This window comes from Rhincodon typus, chromosome 27 (genome assembly GCF_021869965.1).
Source record: "Rhincodon typus isolate 14 chromosome 27, sRhiTyp1.1, whole genome shotgun sequence".
In the NCBI taxonomy this organism is placed as follows: domain Eukaryota; kingdom Metazoa; phylum Chordata; class Chondrichthyes; order Orectolobiformes; family Rhincodontidae; genus Rhincodon; species Rhincodon typus.
Window position 1 is genome coordinate 25,934,720 of NC_063358.1, and position 24,402 is coordinate 25,959,121.

A 24,402-nucleotide genomic window follows, 5' to 3' on the forward strand; every position below is an offset into this window, starting at 1 on the left:
CATTCCCCATACAGATGGCCTAAAGGCCCTCCGCTTCTTCCTGTCCCACAGGCCCGACCAGTCCCCCTCCACTGACACCCTCATCCGCTTAGCCGAACTCGTCCTCACCCTCAACAACTTCTCTTTCAATTCCTCCCACTTCCTACAGACAAAGGGGGTGGCCATGGGTACCCGCATGGGCCCAAGCTACGCCTGCCTCTTTGTAGGTTACGTGGAACAATCCCTCTTCCGTACCTACACCGGCCCTAAACCCCACCTCTTCCTCCGTTACATTGATGACTGTATCGGCGCCGCCTCGTGCTCCCACGAGGAGCTCGAACAGTTCATACACTTCACTAACACCTTCCACCCCAACCTTAAGTTTACCTGGACCATCTCTAACACCTCTCTCCCCTTCCTGGACCTCTCTGTCTCCATATCGGGCAACCACCTCGAAACCGATATTCATTTCAAGCCCACCGACTCCCACAGCTACCTAGAATACTCCTCCTCCCACCCACCTTCCTGCAAAAATGCTATCCCCTATTCCCAATTCCTTCGCCTCCGCCGCATCTGCTCCCAGGATGAGGCATTCCACTCCCGTACATCTCAGTTGTCCTCGTTTTTCAAGGACCGTAACTTCCCCTCCTCGGTGGTCGAGAACGCCCTCAACCGTGTCTCCCACATCTCCCGCACCTCATCCCTCACACCCCGTCCACGCAATAAAAACCAAAAAAGAATCCCCCTCGTCCTCACGTACCACCCCACCAACCTCCAGATCCAACGCATCATCCTCCGACACTTCCGCCATCTGCAATCCGACCCCACCACCAAAGACATTTTTCCCTCCCCACCCTTATCTGCTTTCCGGAGGGACAACTCTCTCCGTGACTCCCTTGTCCGCTCCACACTCCCCTCCAGCTCCACCACACCCGGCACTTTTCCCTGCAACCGCAGGAAGTGCTACACCTGCCCCCATACCTCCTCCCTCACCCCCATCCCAGGCCCCAAGAAGACTTTCCACATCAAGCAGATGTTCACCTGCACATCTGCCAATGTGGTATACTGCATCCGCTGTACCCGGTGTGGCTTCCTCTACATCGGGGAAACCAAGCGGAGACTCGGGGACCGCTTTGCAGAACACCTACGCTCGGTTCGCAACAAACAACTGCACCTCCCAGTCGCGAACCATTTCAACTCCCCCTCCCATTCCTCAGACGACATGTCCATCCTGGGCCTCCTGCAGTGCCACAACGATGCCACCCGAAGGTTGCAGGAACAGCAACTCATATTCCGCTTGGGAACCCTGCAGCCCAATGGTATCAATGTGGATTTCACAAGTTTCAAAATCTCCCCTTCCCCTACCGCATCCCAAAACCAGTCCAGCTCGTCCCCGCCTCCCTAACCTGTTCTTCCTCCCACCTATCCCCTCCTCCCACCTCAAGCCGCACCTCCATCTCCTACCGACCAACCTCATCCCGCCCCCTTGACCTGTCCGTCCTCCCTGGACTGACCTATCCCCTTCCTAACTCCCCACCTACACTCACCTTTACTGGCTCCATCCCCGCCTCTTCGACCTGTTTGTTTCCCCTTCACCTATCCTCTCCTCTATCTGCCTCCCACTCTCTCCCTATTTATTTCAGAACCCCCTTCCCCTCCCCTCCCCTCCCCCTTTTCTGATGAAGTGTCTCGGCCCGAAACGTCAGCCTTCCTGCTCCTCTGATGCTGCTTGGCCTGCTGTGTTCATCCAGCCCTGCACCTTGTTGTCTCTAATATTTATTGCAGCCGTATTGTGAGCGGACTTTAAATTGAGTGAAATCACGCGAGAGGCTATTTCCGCCTTATTATAGAAGAGCAGCTTGCAGACGATGGGGTTGCAGACATTTGTAAGTTATATTTGTATTACAGGGATCTTATGGCCAAGGATTGCTGCTGATCGCCGCTACCAGCCCAACTGGAAGAGTCTGGACAGTAGATCATTGCCCACCTGGTACGATGAGAGTAAATTTGGAATATTCATCCACTGGGGCGTCTTTTCCGTGCCCAGTTTCGGGAGCGAGTGGTTCTGGTGGAACTGGGAAGGTGTGCACCGGCCTGAGTATGTGAACTTTATGAAGGAGAACTACCCAGAGGGGTTCAAGTACAGTCAGTTCGCCCCGGCATTTACCGCGGAGTTCTTCGATCCGGATCAGTGGGCAGAAGTGATTCAGAAATCCGGAGCCAGGTACGATACAGCATGATGAACTTGGAAAACGTAACGAATGTGTGGTGTGGGGGGATCGAATATGAACTGGGAAGTTTTATAGAATTGACAGGCATCGATATTAATCACAATTTAAACCAAATAGAATGTGCTTGTGAGGCGTTGACACACCTGCAGCAGTTTTGTTGTTTATTTTTAATTGCCCTGGGTGCGGTTGATACCAGTAAGGTCATTTTTATTGCCTAGTTCTGTGCTGTCCTCCGCTTTGGCTGGTGGCATTATTTTAGATGGGGTCATGAGACACTTGAATCATATGACATCGAGCAATATGACACACGGTCACCTGATACAAACAAAGGTAACTCCCCCTGCCAGTACTCCCCGGGTTATCTGTACGTTGTTGAATTGTCTTGCTCGTTTCCAACCTATTTCTCTTCACTGGCATTGTATCTTCTTTCTGCAGTGTGAAAACTGAAGCAAATTGGCGTTTTCTTCCCCACCCACCCCCTTTAATTAATCATAGAGGTAAAAAAGACTTTAAAATACAGGCGGTTCATAAGCTTCTGAGAACAAAACAGTTATGTCAGAGACTGACTAGCAAAAAAGAAGCACTTTTGCTTCCTCGTCCCAAAACAAATCGATTATGTATTGTCTTAAATCTCACCTCAAATGAGGTTTGAACTCCATCAAATTCCCTTGAGTGATTCCTGGATGCTGGAACAAAATTTATTGGTTATGGTGAATGCATGAGCAGCAAAATGCTCCCAAAGGGGTTCTGATCTTATAAACTAAAATGACCCCATCTGTCTATTGTGGGGAAAGGAATATTTTCTTTGTAATTACATTGTGCATTTATCCATCATTTTATATATTATCAAAGTGAAGTGTTTTATCAACCACATCTTTGTGTCTTATCACAAGACCTACAATGTTCTTTGCTAAGTTAATTGTCTGTAATGTTCTCTCAAAAACACATTTGTGACACACTGCTAAGTAAGTTTTTATTTAATCTTTTATTGGACTATAGGCAAATGGTACTGTCCTCCATGTGGTGATAATTGACTGTTCTCACATCCTCATTGTACTGGTACATTATATGAACCTAGTCCCCCTCATTTCAACTGTTTGCAAATTGAGATTCAGTGACCAAAATAGCTTCTACAATCACATATTAAATCTTTTCATTTACTACATACTTCTGCAGATTTGTTGTTGTGCAGTGTAATTTTATTTATATTATCAGAACCTCTTTGGAAGTATTCACTGTTTCTTAATGTCACTTAAATGTTCTGAGTGTTAATATTGTTGGAAGAAAATCTTTTGCAATTTGAATAGATGATAAAGCTTCAATCTGTGCTAAGTTTCTTTTAAAATATAAGATCCCTGCTCATAAAGCTGACCATGCTTTGAAATAATCTAGAGTTATGTAGGAATGGGAGCTGATGGCCTTATGGTATTATCACGAGATTATTAATCCACAGAACTAAGTAATGTTCTGTGAACCTGCATTTGAATCCCACCATGGCAGATGGTGGAATTTGAATTCAACAAAGTTTGGAATTAAGAGTCTAATGATGACTATGAAACTTTTTTTTTTGACAAGAAACATCTGGCTCCATCTTCTTTCAAGGAAGGATGTTGTGAAATTTGAAAGGGTTCAGAAAAGATTTACAAGGATATTAAATAAAAATCAAAAGAACTGTGGATGCTGTAAAACATTTGTTTTGTTCCTGATTTGACCGATGCTGCCAGACCTGCTGAGCTTTTCCAGCAAGTTATGTTTTTGTTTACAAGCATGTTGCCAGATTTGGAGGGTTTGAGCTATAGGGAGAGGCTGAATAGGCTGCGGCTATTTTTTTCTGTTGCCATATATCAAAAATGTATCTGAACTGACCACAAGACTGTTATGTCCAGCGGCCGTAACAGAGTGCCACACAAACCCACATCAACCCTACGTAAACTGCTAATAAAAACCAAAGACCCCTTACCCACTATGGACAGAACCAACGTAATATACGAGATTCCATTGCAAGGACTACGACAAACATTATGTTGGACAGACAGGAAGAAAACTAGTTACGGGAATACATGAACATCAACTAGCAACAAAAAGACATGACCAATACACAGTCATCTCCATGCATACAGACAAGGAGGACCATCAGTTCGACGGGGACAAACCAAGCAGAGACAGGCACGGGAATATCTGGAGGCCTGGTTCTCCTCCAAGAAGGCCATCAATAAACACATAGAATTAGACCCTATATACACACTACTGCAAAGAAAAACCGGAAATGAGGTAATCAATTCCAACAGACCCCAGAGTTTACGTAGCAAGTGGGGAAAATACAACAACGCTTCATCAGGCTGCACTGATGATGTTAACCAGCAGGGTAATGAAACGTCTGTGAACTAACGAACCAGCTCGGTGAGCGACCCAACCACAGCATCCACAACCCGAGCAACAAATCTACTTGAGAATATTGGAGACTGGTGTGATTACAGCATTTAAAAAGCATCTGGGTGGGTATATGAATGGGAAGGGTATAGGGGGATATGGGCCAAATGCTGGTAAATGGGGCTAGATTTATGTAGGATATCTGGTCAGCATGGATGAGTTGGACCGAAGGGTCTGTTTCTGTGCTGTACACCTCTGACTCTATGACTGTGTGTGATGTCAGAGCCACAGAAATGTGATTGTCCAGAGAGCAATTAAGAGTCGATTTAGGGATGGACAATCCCACCAGCCTGTGAATTAATTTAAAAAAAAAAAAGTCAGGGACTTTGCTTTCAATTTCCAACTACTCTTCTGTCCTGAGGTTGATGGGTTTTTTTTTCCAGGTATGTGGTTCTAACAACCAAACACCATGAAGGATTCACAAACTGGGGATCATCTGTGTCCTGGAACTGGAACTCTATTGACACGGGTCCACATCGAGATTTGGTGGGTGACCTAGCAGCCGCTGTCCGAAAACGGTTTGTATTTAATTTTACATATTTGCGCAAATTGCAGAGCATTTACAATCTCATGAATGCATATTGACAATTAAAACCCAAGGTAAACCCACAGAATATGAATAGACTGATTGCAAGCCTGGTCAGGGTTTGTTCAATAATAATTTCACAAAAATTCAATTCAAAAATTGCAAATACCCTGTAAGAAAGTCTCTGTGCCCAAAATATGTACAGACATCTGTGTGGGAAACCCCTGCAGCTATTCAGTAGTCCAAAGCAGGCTTTACGATGGTTTTGTTTGTATTTCCCATATTTACTGAAAGATCAAAGAAGGTTTAAATCAATAAATTCAGTTGCTAAAGTCAATATCATGTCTTACTATGTCATTTTCTCAACTCGGCTAGAATATCTCCATTGTGATATTGGGACCAGAAATGGAACTTGCTGACGAATTTGCCAAAAGTTTAACATTCCGTCTTTAATATCTGAAACTTCAGATGGCAAATGCATGCAAACACAGATACATGCTATCAGTTAAATCAAAAGTAGGTGCGGTGTTGTCGAGAGAAATCGTTAATGTTTTGCGGAGGTTCCTATTTTCAAACAATTGGGATTATTTGCTAAATCAGAGTCATTGAAATGCACTGCTGGGGTTAGTGGTCTGACTATATCATCAAATGTCTTTCAAGGATTCTTGAAAACACACTCACTACTTCCCAGTACCTCTGTCCTTCTCGGTGTTTATCTCCTCCCTCGGTACAATCTCAGTCAATGCATCTGAGGTAGAACTCTCATTTAGTCTTCGCTTATTGCTGTGTCTGTTGTTCTCCTGCACCTGAAGGATTTGCAATCTCATAGATTCCCAAATGCTCTGAGCCCTAGTTCTTTTTTTCCACCGAGTGCCTTACCTACTTTGTCCAAAGAATAAGGAGATTAAATAACCATAGATTCATACCTAATATAGTTGTTGCACTCTTAATTTTAACACTGTTAGATTTGTTTTTATCCAATATGTAAAAGTTTAGAAAACTATACTGTGGTCCATTTTGAAATTTAATATATCAACCTTGTCCTTCTTTTGCAACAGGAATTTATATTACGGAGTGTACCATTCTCTCTTTGAGTGGTTTAATCCTCTTTACTTGTATGACAAACAGAACAAATTCAAGACCCAGAAATTTGTCATGGATAAAACATTGCCAGAGCTGTCTGATCTAGTCATGAGGTAATAGAATATTTACAACATCTCATTTGTGAAACACGTTATACGCTCACTCCTTGTTATCTAGAATTTGCTACCGATTGTTCCACTTACTTGCAAGATCAGCCCCAGACCCCATCTTGCTTTTTCTATAAAACTCATCCAGTCTGATTACGTGGTAGTGGTATCTGCATCTTCTGTTATCCGTGAGAAATCTTCGCACCTACTCCCTTATGGATACCAAGCCTTCTGTGAGTTTCTCCACCCTCTGCATACAAATATATTTCATTCACTTCTGTCTTCACTATGTAGACCTAAAAAGTACATCAAATGGTTGGGATGATCTGTTTAAATGGTATCAAGAATGAAAAGATATATTAAGTTATGGTCAGTTTTTCAGATAGAATCATTTCTAAAATGAACTAATTATTCATTAACAAAAACAAAGTTGCTGGAAAAGCTCAGTAGGTCTGGCAGCATCTGTGAAGGAAAAAACAGTTAACGTTTTGGGTCCAGTGACCCTTCCTCAGAACTGATGGTTGCTGGGAAAACATCAGTTTAAATGCAGAAAATAGGGAGGTGGGTGGGGTAGGGACTAAACAATAGGATAGAACCCAAAGAGAGACAGTATGAGCAAATCCTTTGTCAAATCAGGCTGGGAGGGTGAATAGTTATTAATGGGGACTGTTAGTGACTAACAACAGGGGCTGTGTAACGGCAGGCTATGTGGTGACAAGGCCTGGTGTGTGGGGTAGGGGGCTGGGACATGGGAGAGTTTAGGCCCTAAAATTATTATTGAGTCCAGAGGGCTGTAGGGTCCCCAAGCGGAAAATGAGGCATTGTTCCTCCAGCTTACGTTGGGCTTTGCTGGAACACTGCAGCAAGCCAGAGACAGAGATGTTGGCCAGGGAGCAGGGTGGTGCATTGAAGTGGCAGGCAACAGGTAGTTCTGGGTCTTTTTTGCAAGCAGAACGTAGATGTTCTGTGAAGTGGTCGCCAAGTCTATGCTTCGTTTCCCCAATGTAGCGGAGACCACGTTGTGAGCAGCGAATGTGGTAGATTAGATTCTGGGAAGTGCAGGTGAAGTGTTGCTTCACCTGGAAGGTATGTTTGGGCCCTTGGATTCTGGGGAGGGAGGAGGTAAATGGGCAGGTGTTGCATCATCGCTAGCTACAGGGGAAGGTACCGTAGGGCTGTGGGGAGGTGTTGGCGGTGAAGGAAGTGTGGTCCAAGGTGTTCATTACACCATCCCAATTGAGAGATCACAATGATGACCCCATTAAGTAAACCTGGCTATAAATTATGCACTGTGATACTTGTCAGTGAAAGCATCAAACGGCTGATCAATGCTACTAAGAAAACAAAATAACTTCAGACTCATAATGTGGCACCTGTACGACATTACTCAGAATTCTAGCTAATGTGTTATGACTTTTAGTAGATTTTTTTTTCTTGTTAGTTCTACAGTTCAGGATAATCCTGCATCACAAATAATAAGATTCTTTGTATATATTTAAGAAGAAAAAGTTGCATTTTAAAGTTGGTTGAGGACCTGGGCAACTGAATTGCCAGCACAACTAATGCTCTGAGCCAATTTTTAAAGAAGACTGCTCTTGTTCATGATAAGTTGGCATGGTTTACATAATTACACTCTTGGAAATAACTGGGAATTTTGTTTGTTTCTTCTGTCAGGTATAAACCAGATATAATCTGGTCAGATGGAGACTGGGAAGCACCAGATTCCTACTGGAATTCCACAGGATTTCTGGCCTGGCTTTACAATGATAGCCCTGTCAAGGTACTTCATAATATTCATGAGCATTAGAGAGGATTACAATTTATTTCAATTTTAACTTGTTATTCCAATTGGGATCAGGGTTGTTTAATGAAATTTGTTGATTACTTTAACTGCATATTCGGAATATTCTTTTTTAAAATTGTTCCACTTCCCCTGTTGAACAACACTGTTCTGTGCCATTATCCTATTTGGTTTCGTTGTCCCCTCATTGAATTGAATTTGGCGGTGTTTATGCCATTATTTTGCATCTATCCGGAATAGTAAATCTAAAGAGAGAGAGTTAGAAAATGTTGGACCACATTAGTTATAATCCTGGATATTTGATAGTGGAATATTATTGTGCAGGCACCCCATTATTCTGATATCTTTGTAGCATTGTTCAGCCATTTTAAAGTTATGTATTGGCCTCTGGTGCTGGGAGTTCCTGGTTGCTGCTTATGTTAAACTTGACCATTCTATGGCCAGTCTCCCTCCCCCACCCCCATGTATAGTACAACATGTATCACCTGTACATTTTAATGGAGTCATTACGGCTCTGAAGTAAAATATTCAACTCCAACCCATTTAAGTCCATGCTGAAATTAAAGGTCACTGACAAATACTAATGTAAGAGGAGCACGGTCTCTTGTGGATGACTTGGGTCAGCTGTGGGTAAACTGTGTCATGAACTGTTTGCATTTTCCTCAGTTTGTATTGTAGTGAGAGAATTGTCCCATTAAAATAGATCTCCTGTTCTAAGTGTCCTTATCTCTATCGATTGTCTTTATATCTGTACTAACTTGGTCATCTAGTACAGTGCCTTTGTGTTAACTTGGAGTTTTCTTCACATTAGAAATGCTCACTTTTTGTAGCTTTCGGTCTCTTGCAGGAACCATTTATTTTCCTTCCCAGGTGTCTTGTGCTTTAGAGATATAAACCCAACCTTTATGTTTTGTCCATTCCATTCTTCTGAGATTTCTGTAATCTCTGGTCACTATTTTACAAAGAAGTAACTGTGATATGCAGACAGATGATTCCATTCCTACTCCCTCCATGCCCTTAAACCTGTGGAGAAAGAAACCAAATTAGCACTTCAGGCCAATTACCCTTTGTCAGAACACTGAGTTTTTCTGCAAGATAGAGGAAAGTGGTAGTGGAGGATGGTACAAAAGGGAAAGTCTGTGATTGGATAGAAGACAGGGAAAATTAAATGATGAAAGATGATAGTAATGAATCGAGTAAAGAAACAAAGTGTGTCTGGAGGAGGTATAAGTGGGAAAAGTAGAATCACCACCTGTTGCTGCAATCCAAAAATGCGGGGCAGAGGCCATGATCTGAAATTCTTGAACTCTATCCCTCATTCAACATCTTTTATTTTAAAAGACAGAGTATCTCCAATGTTGTCGCTGTTTTGAGAAACTTGCTGTGTGCAAATTAGCTGCCATTTTTCTTGCATTTCAGCAGTGATCAAGCTTCAGGAGCACTGCATTGAATGGAAATCACTTGATGCCTTAAGGTTTTGAAAGGTGCTGTATAAATGTATATTCCATTATCCTTGTTGCTAGGATACTGTTGTAACCAATGACCGCTGGGGAGCTGGTTGTTCCTGTAAACATGGTGGATTCTTCAACTGTGCAGACAAATATAGCCCAAGCAAGCTACAAAACCACAAATGGGAGATGTGCACCTCGATCGACACAAGGTCATGGGGATATCGTAGAAACATGCATCTGAGTGAAGTGTTGGACTTGCCATCAATTATCAGTGTATGTATTTCTGATAACCAATTGTGAACATCACTGGGATGATAATAAATTAAAATGAAGGTACATTGGAGTTCTGGTGTCATCTTAGCTTGTCAACAAGTGCATCAGAGTGAGTTTGAGTAGCTGAACCATTTGAACAAAAGGAAAGATCACAGTTTATTATCCAGTCTCTGCTGAGATGTTACACTTGGCCCAAATCTTCCTAAATTTCTGAATGGTGCTTTTGATTGCTAACGTACATCTTGGGTGCATTGATGTTGTGTGCAGCTGTGAACCTTCTGTGGCATATATACCATTGATGCTCCATATCAGCAATCGCACATAACTGTAAGGGTTTTGAAAGTGCCTGTCAAGTCAAAGTACAGAGTCAAAACCTTTTAATTTTTTTTCCCTCTGCCTCTAATGAGATGTAAAAATCAGCAGCAAAATATAATTCTTTTATATGAAAAAATATTTATTTTATACGGGAAAAGTCTAATAAAAATCCCTTCTAATTTAGGGGCAGAAGAGTTGTAGGAGACACATTTGCCTTGGCATGATTGTCATTTGTTTGAGGGATTTTGCAAATTGATCGGAAATTTTGTCACTTTTCAAAAAAAATTAATTATGTAAAATTGGAACGATTCAGAAAATGAGATGATGTAGACAATGGTAACACAGTAAATTCTCTGACTTTGCTAGGTGCTGTGGATGGTTTTGAAAAGGATTGTGCATGCCAATTAATTGAGGCCAAGGATTAAAATAGGAACTTTGTGTAATGTAGACTACAAAACAGTCATTTTATCTTTGCACTGTTCTTCTCTGACAGACTTTGCTGGAAACAGTCGTTTACGGAGGTAATTTGCTGCTTAATATTGGTCCCACCAAAGATGGCACTATCCCTGTAATTTTCCAGGAAAGGTTGGAAGGCCTGGGACAATGGCTAAGTGTTAATGGTGAAGCAATATATGCATCAAAACCATGGCGCATTCAGAAGGAGAACTCTACAGCCATCTGGTAATGTCTATTAGGGCTAAATTTAAACAATTGTTTTTCTTCCCTTCACTCTGTTTCCACATTTGTCACTATTACCTTCATTTTATGCTTAAAGACAAAACAAGAAGCTGAAAATAATTTGCATGTCTTTGAGTCTGCTGACATGCAGAGAGGACCATGAAGATAGTAGGTACTAAACACAATGACATGCTTTTGAGGGAAACCTTTTAATAGTGATTCCTGTTATTTTCCTCTGCCATGACCCTTGACAATGTTGAATTCTGTAATTGGTGATTCTGTGTGCAACAGTTAAATACTAGTTTGATGGAAGTGATGTGACCTCAATTGATTAACTAAGTTTTCACTTCTCACTTATCAAATTTCAGATATACCTGCCCAATTTCAGCAGTCACGATCCCCATGAGACTTTGTCACTAAAGATCTAAAAGACAAACATTTTTGAGTTCAGTAATACCTGTGAACTTAAAGAGAAAGCTAAATGCAATAGAATTCTAAACAATGAATTTATTGTAACCGACTGTAGTGTCAGTAGAGGCAAAACAAAAAAAGTTGTCAACTTAAGTTCAGATGTCGTATTGATTTCTTTTGGGTATTTTCTTGTGGATTGTAAAATCAAAACAAAAATCAGCCAGATGACAGGTCACACTATTTATGGAAATAAAGATGTAGCAACTTTTTAAAAAAAATCATATTTCATGCCTCTGCTTTTAGTTTAGTGTTTACCTTGTGTTGTTTCTTTGCCTCCAGGTACACTAGTAAGGGATCCTCAATTTATGCAATGTTCATAAAGTGGCCCACTGATAATATCTTAAAACTGAAATCTCCAAAGAGCTCTTCGAGCACCAAAGTAAGTGCTTAGGATTTGTTTCTTCTTAGCCTTTATTTAACCTGTTCACAGATCTCTTCCCCGGAACAGAATTGGTTCTGGACAACAGTATTATCCATCACTACTGACAGGGTTAGTTTATAGGACTAACTCATTAAACTCCTATGCCCACCATTTGGACAGGCACAGATGAACAAACAAACATAGGTGCTGTGGGTGGAGAAATCAACATTAAAGCAACAAAGTTCATTTAGTACCAGTCCACAGAATTTGGTGAGGTATCGTTCTGATCTCTGACAATCTTATTTCTAAGTTCTTTACTGCAGTCACAGGGCAGATGGCACACTAATAATTCAGTCTCTCAATCATAGAGGCAGGTGCTTATTGCAAATGGTGACTGAGTTCCATCCATCTGTCACCCACTGTGTTTACTGATCTACAATGACTCGGTTAAGAAACACCTCAACTGTTCAAACTTGCTTGTTTTCATATCCATCTATCCCTTTCAGTCTGCAACTCTCTGATATCTCACTCCTCCAATTTTGGCCTCTTGAATATCCCCAATATTAATTACATCACTATTGGTGGCTATATATTCAGCTTCAAGACCCTCAGCTCTGGAATACCCTTCCTGAGCCTTTCCATCTCTCTACCTCTCTTTCCTCCATGATCATGCTTCTTAAAACCTACTCTTTAGTCAAGATTTCAATCATGTCCTATAATATCCTAAAGCGATTTGTGAAAGTTTGGTTCATAATCTTTCTGTGAAACATTGTGAAGCCATATATTACAGATAAATACCTGTTGCTAATGACTCCAACTTTCTACTGCTTTGTAAATGGAATTCCTTTTTGATTTTGCACACTTGTTATAACTACCAAGTTATTTGTTTTATTTTACTTCGAGACTTTTTTTATCTTTTTTCTTCTAATAACATGGGTATTCCAGCCTCCAATCTCCCTCCTATTTCTTTTCCACTTGGGTATGTCACTTCGTTTTCCCCCGGCTTCCTAGCCCACAACTGATAACCCATCTTCCATTGGCAATAGAAACTATAAAGGAATTGTTTAATTATTCTACTACTTCTCTGTCCTCAGTCAAAATGCTGTCCTCCCACCCTGTACTGCTAACATCTGATCCAGTATCTCCGCTGCTTTATATCAGAGAAAGACAAGGTTAAAGAATTCCTTGCTATTGCCTGTTGTATTTTCTTCTGTATTTGTGTCTGTTTCCTGTTTTACACCTCTCATCAATTTCTTATCCTTTGATTGTTTGTTTAATTTTTCTAGTTCTTCTGCTTTTTTTCCTAATCCATTCCTGTATGTTTCAGAATTTACATATATTTCTATTTCCTGCTACCTCCCATGACATTCCTTTCTATTCAAGTTTCATCTAGGTCAGGAAGATTAAAATCTACTATCATTACAGCCAAGTCTATATCACTAATCTTTATGACCTCTAGAGACAGTATATCCCCACCTCCACTTTATTGGAGGCACGGTCAGCTCAGTTGGCTGCATGGCAAGTTATAATGCAGTGACACCCAATAGCATGGGTTCAATTCCTGTGCTAGCTGAAGTCACCATGAAGACTTTGCTCCTCGCTTGAGGTGTGTTGACCCTCAGTATAAAGTCACTAGCAGTTCATACCTCTCTCTGAGAGCAGCCTGTGGTACTTGCATTTTATTGCAGGAGCCTTGTATCGTTATTCCTGTTTTCTGTTTTCTGTTTTCCACATCAACCCAAAAACATTTTATGCAAGTTTTCAGTTCTTTCATGTGCGTAACTTTCCCTGTTCTACATTTGCTATTCTGTAGACCTTCCTTTCTTTAAAGCCTGCATAAGCCAGCCTGTGTATTGGCTGTGGTTTACTTGGTACCACACTTGCCTCTGAATCACAAGACTGCAGTTTCTAATCCTACTCCAGGTCTTGAGCATAAAATTCAAAGTGAACACTCCAGGAGCAATGCTGAGAGAGCATTATACCATCAGATACCAATATCCCCCTGATGATTCTGAATAGGAGTTATTGCTAGTGTTCTGACCAAAATTTCTCTCTTGATCAGCATCAGAAAAAATAGATCTTTGAGAATTGCTGAGTGTAATTTGGCTGCCACATTTCCTACCTTACAAGAGTAACTACATCTAACAAAAAAAAATTCATTGGCTGTAAAAATGTCCAGTGGTCATATAAAGCGCTTTTTCTTTTTGTTTTTGTCTTGTTCTTTTTTGAAATTGCAAGCTTTCGGAACACTGCTCCTTCATCAGGTAATCCTTCACCAGACAAAGGAACAGCTCTCCAAATGCCTGTGATTTCAAATAAAGCTGTTGGACTATAACCTGGTGTCATGTGACATCTGATTTTGTCCACCCCGTACAACATCGCACCTCCACTTCATTGTCATTAGCCAGATTTCAGTAATTCAACTAATTCCTTATTTGCCTCCACTTCTAATTCATCTAATTTCTTTATGCTTAAAACAGCTTGCAGTTTTGCAATGCAATCGCTGCAGATGAATGAGATTTGATAGATCTATTCACCGAACAGATTTCCAATTCAAGCATGGCCATGGTGCTTCTCCTGTTTCATGGTCCCTTATTCCTGCCTCTCCACCCACTCATATCCTTTTAGGTGTGTAGCATTCACAGTCAGTGAGGTAGAACACTTTTATGTTAAAGTGAGAGCAGGCGAGAAATGTGTAATCTGGCATGTAAGAATGCAACTAAAATTATACTAAACCTTTTGTATGATTTTTCTGATCCTTGACAGGGAAATAATAAACATTGAAGCCTCACAAGCCTTACCCTATCTTCATTCCACTAAACTCCGGTTAAAATATTTCAGTTGCCCTGGGGGAAAATCTGCTCTGAAAACAGCACATGGAGACCTTTTTTAGCAGGGTGGTACCCATGTGGGAGGACAGTTAAGGACTGATGTAAGCCACAGCACCAAGAATCTAGGGTAAGAGATAACAAGGTGTAGAGCTGGATGAACCTTCGAAGGGTCTAGGCCCGAAACGTCAGCCTTCCTGCTCCTCTGATGCTGCTTGGCCTGCTGTGTTCATCCAGCTCTACACCTTGTTATCTCAGATCCTCCAGCATCTGCAGTTCCTACTAGCTCTGCACCAAGAATGTATCCTGGCAGATATTTTCCAAAAAAAAAAAAATGGCCACTTGCACTTGGTCACTTCATCCAAGACAATAGGAGCTGGAGGTACTGGACTTGTTATGGAGCTGAGCACTCATGTGTATTTGTTTGTAAGCACATTGACGCTGTTGAAAGAGAGAGGCGTTGCTACCTGTGCCTTGGCTCTATCTGAAGGTATGGACTCTGATGATTAGCACCATTTGTACCCCCAGTCCTGGGTCTGAATTCAACTAGTTAAAGCTGGGTAAGATAACCTTTTAACAAACCTGGTCTGGGGGAAGCAATAGGCTTGGTGTATTGGTTAGTCTTTTTGTTTCATGTCCTTTGTCGTCTTTCTAGGTAACAATGCTGGGAGTCCCAGAGCCTCTGAAATGGACAGTTTCTTCACCGAAAGGCATTCTTGTGTATCTGTCCTCTATTTCCATGTTCGCTCTCCCCTCAGAAGATGGTTGGACAGTGAAACTGGAAGGAGTTTCATAATCGGGAAAAGCAGCCAGTTTAATTGAGAATGTCTGTCTTTCAAAGCAGCTTATTGTTTCCGTTATAAATGTCAATCAAAGGATTTGACAGTGCCAAGGGGATGGTTTTAAAAACTGGTGAGAAAGTGATTATACAGACCGTTTATTGATTAAATTTGACTCAATGGTTAGGGGTACTTAAATGAATATTTGAATCAGAGATTACTTTAAATTTTGGTTTGGAGGACCCTTTTTTATTGAGATTTTCTTGACTGTATTTTGATTTTTTTAAAATTGTTTTTCAGGGGCTCCTTTTTCCATTTTCACTAACTCCTTTGCTAGGTAATGCAGTCTTGTAATAATGTTATCTTCCAAATTTGTGTTGTTTTATTTTAAGGTGTCCTTCTCCAGATATGTAAGTTAGTGTTCTACAAGGCAATGGTTCTGAAAGAGTTAACATTGAAGCTGCATCAATCTCCACCCACTCTGAGGTCACACAGTTTTTGGGAGGAGGAAAAATAATTGAACATGAACTCCCAATAGGATCAGATGTGTCATCTCTGGCTTCTAATGAGTCTTTTTTGTAATTATGCCTAACTGGTCAATGTATTTTGTACTTAATGCTGTCATGTAATAAACTATATCTTGTTTAAGACAATTGCCTCATCATTGTAACTTAGTGGTTTATCCCCTATTGCTACTAATTAAATGGGCCCTTAGACTCAGTAATGTTAGAGACTGGTGGGCACTCCAAGGGCCAGAGTATATCATCACCCTGGACAATATTATTTTGATTTGATAAGCTTCAGTTAACCGTTTATAAATTTTCATTAACCATTTAGTGGTGTTTCTGTTACAGTGCCACCTGAGAGGCTGATAAACCATCTTATAATTTTTTTATTTAAAAGAACAGGAGGTTTATAGACCTGTTGTGGCACAGTGGTAGAGTCTCAACAGACCTTCTGGTCCAGAGGTAGAAGACCTGGTTTCAAGTCTGACCTGCCCCAGATGTATGTAATAAAAACAAATTCCTGGAGAAACTCAAGATGTCTGGCAGCATCTCTTGAGAGAAAGCAGAGTTAACATTGCGTCCAGTGATGCTTCTTCAGAACAGATAATAGCACAAAAACGTGATATATATGCTGAAGACGGGGTGTGGGGGAAGGATTGAGCAGATAGGCAGAGATAGAGCCCAGAGAGAGAGAGAATGACAAAGGGATGGATGATAGTCTGCCAGAGAGAAAGCAAAAATTGATAATAGGGACGGTGCAAAGCTGAAAATAGGTTGGCTGTGCTGAAAGCAGCCCATGTCACGAAAGGGTGTGGGGGTTGGTAAAGGATATAGAAGGTGTTCAGGTTCCAAAATTGTTAAACTTGATATTGAGTCCTGAAGGCTGCAGGGTCCCCAAGTGAAAAGTGAGGTGTTCTTCCAGTTTGTGCTGAGCTTTGCTCGAGCACTGTAGCAAGCCTGAGACAGATGTTGGCCAGAGAACATGGTGTGTTGAAGAGGTAGGGAATGAAGCTTATGGTCATTGTTGCAGACAGAATATAGGTGTTCTGCATAGCAATCGCCCAGTCTCTGTTTGGTCTCCTCTGCAATGGAGAGACAAAATTGTGAGCAGTGAATACAGTCAACTAGATTGAGTAAAGTGCAGGTAAACTGCCTCTTCACCTGGAAGGTAGTGAGGAGGAAGGAAGCAAATGGGCAGCTATCGCATCTTCTGCAATAACAGGGGAAGGTGTTGGGAATGGAAGACAAGTGGACTAGTATCCTGGAGTGAGCGATCCCTGTGAAATGCTGTCAAGGGAGGTGGGGAACTGTGGTGGTGGCATCTTGCTGGATGCGGTAGAAATGGTGGCTTTGGTCCTTTTGGCTGCAGAGGCTGATGGGTGGAAAGTGAGCCAATAATATGTTTGAACACGTTTGTTCAAAATGAAAGGAGGGCTCTGACAGCTTTCCAGGCTAAATGTAACTTTTATGACCTGGAGGAAACAGTTTTTTTTTTTAATGTTTACTTTAAATAGGATTTGGAAACAAAAGTATTCAAAGGGGTTGCTTTTGATTGTTTTTTTGTTGTTGTTGTTGTTTGTTGTTGTTGCTGCATTTCAGCCCCGTGCAGGTAGAGGGATCCGGGAGATAGTGCTGAAGGAGCCCCAACCTTGAGCTTGTCTAACAACAGGTTTGAGATTCCTGATTCCCCCATGTGGATGAGAGTGAGGGTTGTACAGAGAATAAGCAAACTGACCATAGCACCAAAGTACAGGGAGCCATTCAAGAGTGGGGAGAAAAGCAAAATATAGTTGTAATCAGGAAACATTTTGTCAGGGGAATAAGCACTGTTCTTTGTGTCCAGGATAGTGTCCCAAAGCTGGGTTGCCTGCCTGGTGCCTGGGTTTAGGATTTCTCATGTGGGCTGCAAAGGAATGTGGAGTGGGAGGGGGAAGACCCAGTTGTCATGATCCATGTAGGCACCAATGATATAGATGGAAAGATGTTAACCCCAAATTAAATTATAAAAAGCAGAATCAAAAAGGTGGTAATCTCTTGATTACAACCTGAGCTATGATCTAATTGGGGCAGTGTCAACAAGATTAGAAAGATAAACTTTTGGCTTGAAGATTTGTTGGGGAGAGAAAGTGTGTTTGCATTCATGGGACATTGGCACCAGGACTGGGGAAGGAGGGAGCCGTTCTGATGGGATGGGCTCCACCTGAAACATACTAGGACCAGAGTCCTGGCGAATTGCATAACTAGAGCTGTAAATAGGGCTTTAAACTTAAATGGTGGATTCACTTGCATGGAACGTTATGGAAAATGTTAATTGGGTGGTAGGGGAAGGGATGAGCAGAGGTTTTTAAAGTTTGAAGAACCAGAAATAGGACAGAGTATGGGGAAAAAGTCAGGAGTCTATCTTCAGGCATAGGAGATAATGGGACAGCTGAGAAGGTGGGCAATCAGTGCAGGAGTGAGGGTGTTGTACTCAAATGCATGCAGTATTTCCCTTGTTGTGTGGATTGTACCTGCCACTTTCACTGTTGTGGGTATCACAGAGACGTGGTTGCAAAGGGATCAGGGCTGGGAACTAAATATCCAAGGATACATGTCCTATGGAAAAGTAGGCAGATTGGCAGAGGGGGATCTTGTCATAAAAAATGAAATTAAATCGATTATCAAGAAGTGATAGAGTTGGAAGGTGTGGGAGTGGGCAGAGTTGAGGATCCACAAAGGAAATAAGATCCTTACGGGAGTTATGGTATAGGCCTCCTCGCAGTGGTCAGGATGTGGGGAAGAAAATATTTCAGGAGGTAAAAAGGCACCAATACAATAATCATGGGGACTTCTTATGCAGGTGGAATGTGAAAATCTAGATTGGTAGTAGATCGCAAGAAAAGGAAATTCATGGAAATGTTTACAAGATGGGTTTTCTTTTCTTCAGCAGTTTAGTGGTAGAGCCCAGAAGGGACCAGGCAGTTCTGGATTTGGTGATGTGTAATGAGGCAGGCTTGATTAGAGAGCTTAAAGTGAAGGAACTCTTAGGGGACAGTGACCATAATATGATAAAATTCATCCTGCAGTTTGAAAGGGAGAAGCTGGAATCGGATGTAACGGTATTATAATTGAGTAAAGGTAATGACAAAGACATGAGGGACGAGCTGGCCAGAGTTCATTGGAAGGGGAACACCAGCAGGGAAGGTGATGGAGTAGCAATGGCAGGAGTTTCTGAGGGTAATTCAGGAGGCATTGCAGAAATCTCATCCCAAAGGAGAACCATATAGAGGGGAGGATGAGGCAACCGTGGCTGACAAGGGAAGTCAGACAGGATAAAAGCAAAAAAAAACATACAATGTGGTGAAGATTAGTGGGAAACCAGAGGATTGGTAAGCCATTGAAGACCAGCAGAAAATAATGCAAAAAGCAATGGGGGTGGGGGGAGAAGATGAAAAATGAAGGGGAGCCAGCTAGCTAGTTGAGGACTCTGGGTCTGTAGTGGATGGAGTTTAAAAGGATGAGGGTGATCTTAGTGAAACTTGCAGAATAATAAGAGGCCTGGGTAGAAGATGTTTCCACTAATAGGAGAGACTAGTACCTGAGGATACAGCTTCAGAATGGAGGGAGAACCTTTAGAACTGAGATGAGGAATTTCTTCAGCCAGAGAGTGGTGAATCTGTGGAACTGGTTGCTGTAGCAAGTTGTGGATGCCAAGTTGTTGAGCCTTTTTAAGAAGGGGATAGGTTCTTGATTCAAGGGTTATGGGGAGAAGGCTGGAGAATGGGGTTGAGAAACATAGTAGCAATGGTCAAATGGTGGAGGAAACTCAATTGGCTGGATGGCCTAATTCAAACGATATCTTATAGTCTTGGGCTTCGGATCTGTGTGGACCCTGTGCAGAGTAGGGTGGGCAGACCTTCAGCATCAATAAAGTCAGGCACCAGGCCATAGAGGACATTGTAGCACCCAACTGTCTGCAGCTGTTCTATGGTTATGTCCAGGTTTGTTTGTCTGTAGAGAGGGAGCATGAAGACTTGACCAGTACAATACATGCCTTCACAATCAGGGGACCAGCAGGGGCTGAGGCATTATGTTGCCCGAGAAACAATACTTTGATTTAATTTTATCAAAACAAGTTGACTATTTTTTGTTACAGTGCCCAACCATCTAAACCTTTTTATTGCTAACTTTATGGAATAGAAAAGAAGATTCTCTCAGAGATGACATCTTAATTTAGTTTTGATAAATTTCTGTTGCAGTGAAAATTCTGTGAATCCTTTGATTTTATTTTTGTGTTTTTCATGCAGCACCCCCCAAGGGCTGTCTAATTTGTTTGAAGGCTTACTTTAAAAGAGTTGGAAGGAGGATTAGTGGGAGCAGCACTATTATGCTACCACAACATATGACATGGTGATCAGTGTGGGACTGTAGCATAACTAACCTGAGTTTAGCAATAGTGGAAAAATCCACATGACCCAACGGTGGGGGTTGGGGAGTGGGGTGTGGAATTCTGTAAATAGTGGGTTTACTGCTTTACCAAGGCATAGTCAGTCAGCAGCCAAAAGCATATAAGTGAACAGCAGTCTGCAACAGGGAGACTTCAAAAGAAAACCATCACCTCAGAGCAGGTAAGAAACAGAAAAATCACTGTGGGCTAGGATGAGAGTTGAATCTAGCCACTGGGGAAGTGATAAAGTCTTCAGACAAGAAGAACACTCAGTTCAGAGCTCCATAAATAAACTTAGAAATCCCTGTGGGCAAGGGGGAAATTTTTTTTAAATAAAAGTGCGGAAGACAGGCTAAAAAGGACAAGAAGTGAAATGAAGTATTTGCCCTACAAAATGACCATTGCTGCCACTGTGAACATGCATCATAAGGCACGGCTACACTAGAAAGAGCAGGACCAGGGCATTAACTTATACCAAGGCTTCAGCATCAGAAAAATGGCGAAGTGCATTTAAGTCGATAAGAGGGCAATTTAGAAGATTTGAGTATGTAATTTTAATGGAAGCAGATAAAGGAATTTAAAGATTGTCCCAGTCTTTTCAACTGTAATTTTGGTGGGAAGATTTATTAAGGAGCCACAGATGTTTATTTTGAAAGTTGTGTAAGGGATAGGCTTTGTGTTTTAGCCTTTCTAAGGAGGGAAAACTCTTTTGCCTGTGAAGAAGTAAGAAAACTTCATCTTGGCTGCTGAGCCACCATTTTGACCAGAAAAAAAAGTGAACATTCACAGTTAGCAGTACAGAAATACAGTATCGTTATTTAGAAGAATTTAGAACTTAAGGCAATGCTGTAGTGTTTGACTTTTTATAATATGGGATATTAAACCTTTATTAGAAGCAAATACTGCACCATTGTTATCATAATATTTTAAAGCTTGCGGACATAGAAAATATTGGAATGTAGCTATTATAGAGTTTACAGAAAATTATAACAGCATTTACTTAATGCAAGCTTGTAGGCTTTAAAATCATTAGCACTTATCTATAGCTGAATCATTAAATCTCTTGAGATGAACAGCTGGACAGCATTGAGATGAAAACTCTTTTAAATTTATAGCGAGTAATTAGAATATATTATCACATTAATAAGTAGCTGGAGAAATAGATATCAAATCTTGATGACCGTATTGAGACAGGTTAAACAGAGCAAGGAATTGGAAATCTTGCAGAAAACAGTCTTTAAGGTACAGAATTATTTCAAAAATTAAACATTAAAGCACAATCTGACTGAGTGAATACACTATTGTATTCAGTAACTTCAACTGCAGAGGATGTTATAAATTGCCAAAATATGGAAGAAAGTATGGATACTTTTTGAAGATGTTCAAATAGCGTCTGATAAGTACTTTAATCTGAGAATAATAGAATCCACGAAAAGGAAAGATGTAATAGGAATTCAGCATCAGTGGAGTCAGTGGATAATTTCATTAATTACCTCTCCAGATTAGTAGATAAAAATATTTAAAAAACTAAACTAAAAACAGTGCTGGAGAAACTCAGCAGTTCAGGCAGCACCCATGAAGGGACTCCTGTGCTCACTTTCCCGCTGTTCTTCCAATCACAGTCTGTTTCCGTCCCCTACTTGCTGCTGATAGGTTCACTAGTACAGGAGAGGAACAGCCTGTGGTTGGAAGATCAGGTCTTCAGATTTTCTCACTTCTACCTTTAGGCATTACTTGTCTTTCATTGATTCACCTGTAATTGAGTTTTCCCAGACTTTTTTGCACTCTTTCTGAGGGCAAATTCACTATCTGCACCCATCTTGGGCCATGCGTTGAATAATTAGCTTCAGAGTTTAAAGATAAAACAACTGTACAATGAATTTTGCAATGAGTTCTGAGTAAGAGTCACTGGACCCGAAACGTTAACTCTGATTTTTTTTCTTCACAGATGCTGCTAGACCTGCTGAACTTTTCCAGCAACTTTTGTTGTCGTTGTCGTCAATGAATTTTGCAAACTGAATTTCACCAGTTCAGATAAAATCTCACAGACCTGAAACCTTAGCACTCTCTCTCTCTCGCTCTCTCTCTCTATGTCCATGGATGCTGCCAGACCTGCTGCATATTTTCAGCATTTTCTGCTTGTATTTACAGCATGTGCAATATTTCATGTTTGTAAACGCATTCTAAAATTGAGTTTTTAAAAAAGATGTTTGAGAAAGCTCTGCAGGTGGTGCTGTTGAGCAACAGCAGAAGTTTGTCCACTCCCCTAACAGCAACAATGTTCATATTTAACTCCAAAAATAAGCAAATTTCATAGAATCCCTACAGTACAAAAGCAGTCTGTTGCGACCACACCGACCATCCAAAGAGCATCCCATCCAGACCCATCCACCCCGCCAACCCTATCCCGTATATTTCACAAAGCTAATTCACCTAACCTACTCATCCCTGGACACTACAGGCAATTTAGTGTGGCCAATCCGTCTAACCTGCACATCTTTGGACTGTGGGAGGAAACCCACACAGTCATGGGGAACACATGCAAACTCCACACAGACAGTCGTCCGAGGGTGGAATTGAATCCAGACTGTGAGGCAGCAATGCTAACCACTGACCCACCGTAGCATCTGATTAATTGCTATTCAATTTAATTTTCAAGGATTGATGTATTAGATTCTTGAGTACCAGCCACTGGCAACTTGTGCTTGATGCACTTCACTGGAATTCTCCTTTCTAAGTATTTTAATCAATCTTTCAGAGATGTTATGTCATCCCTAGAGTAGGTGGGTTTTGAGCCTAGTTCTTCAGGCCTAGAGATAGGGACGTTGCTACTGTGATACAAGAACCCTCCCAGTCCTCCTTTGTAGATATCTCTGAAAAGGTTCGTGAAAAGATGGTATCATATATCTATGGGGCTGTGCAGTTCTGGAGTCCACATTATAGGAGGGATGTGATTGCAATGGACAAGGTGCAGAGGAGATTTTTGAGAATGTTGCCTGTGCTGGAGAGTTTTAGTTTTAGTAGGAGATTGGATAGACTGGATTTGTTTTCCTTGGAGCAGAGAAGACTGAGGTGGGGACATGATTGAGGTGTATAAAATTATAAGTGGCATACACAGGATAAACAGAAAAGATATTTCCCAGGAACCAGTGGGCATAGATTTAAGGTAAGTAGCAGAAGGTTTAGGGAAGGATGTGAGGAAAAGTCTTTTCACCCAAAAGATAGTGGGAATCTGGAACCCACTGATTGTAAGGATGGGAGGTGAGGCAGAAATCCTCATAACATTTAAGAATTATTTAGATGTGCACTTTTGATGCCAAGGCATACAAAGCTATTGGCCAAGTTCTGGAAAATGGGATTAGAATAGTTAAGTGCTTGTTTTTGCTTGGTGCAGACTTGATGGGCCGTTTTGTGTGACATTTACCTCTAAAACTCTATGACGTCTGTAGCAGCTGGAACTTGAATTTCCTAGCTCAAAGGTACGAACACAACCATTGTACCATATGAGCCCTCAATTCTCCTTTTAAGTCTAGGAGCTTGTTTAATTATCAGTGGTAGAGAATAGATCACTAGTGCATCTTAACAAGAAGAGGTCTTTGTTATGCAAGTCAATGTGCAGATTCTTGCATGTTAGCAATAGTTATATTAATTAGTTAGGCCCAATTTCAAAATCAGCAGGAGCCAGAGATGGCACATCTGCCTCCTGCTTGATTGTCTACCCAAAGATTATGTGACCTTATCAGCAAGCCTGAAACCTATTGTACTGTGTACACTATTCTCAGATACATTGGTAGAGTTTTCACCTCCCTGGTGTGATGTGAGCAATTTTAAGAAAAGTGGATTTTAAAAAATCAGAATCACCAACACTGACGATAAACTATTGCGATTTTCCCTTCAAATCATAAATGGCAATTTCAGAATATCACCGTTGAATGGCAACTACCTTATTTCCATTTAGTTGCATCTCATTAAAACCCCAACTTGCCATATTTTATGCTACTTCCAATCCTCCTCTCATTTCCCCCAGAAACTAAGTGGTGCAAATCCTGAAATGTAAAGCAGAGCAGGTACCTGATGGCAGCAGCTCACTCAATACCTGACCCAGACATCCACTTAAATGTTTCATCACAACAGTGTCCCTGCATGCTCCATGGCCA

The 24,402-nt window shown here is 41.3% G+C and overlaps 1 protein-coding gene across 1 annotated transcript; it reads left to right on the forward strand.

Annotated features, from left to right (window-relative positions):
* The first annotated feature begins 1,664 nt into the window (after positions 1-1,664).
* Positions 1,665-15,961, forward strand: LOC109933245 (alpha-L-fucosidase 1). Its single transcript, XM_020532213.2, has 8 exons — positions 1,665-2,203; positions 5,024-5,158; positions 6,225-6,362; positions 8,031-8,136; positions 9,681-9,881; positions 10,690-10,877; positions 11,625-11,724; positions 15,190-15,961. Exons 1-8 carry the CDS (start codon positions 1,848-1,850, stop codon positions 15,328-15,330), a joined length of 1,365 nt encoding a protein of 454 aa, XP_020387802.1. The 5' UTR covers positions 1,665-1,847; the 3' UTR covers positions 15,331-15,961.
* Positions 15,962-24,402: the final 8,441 nt, after the last annotated feature.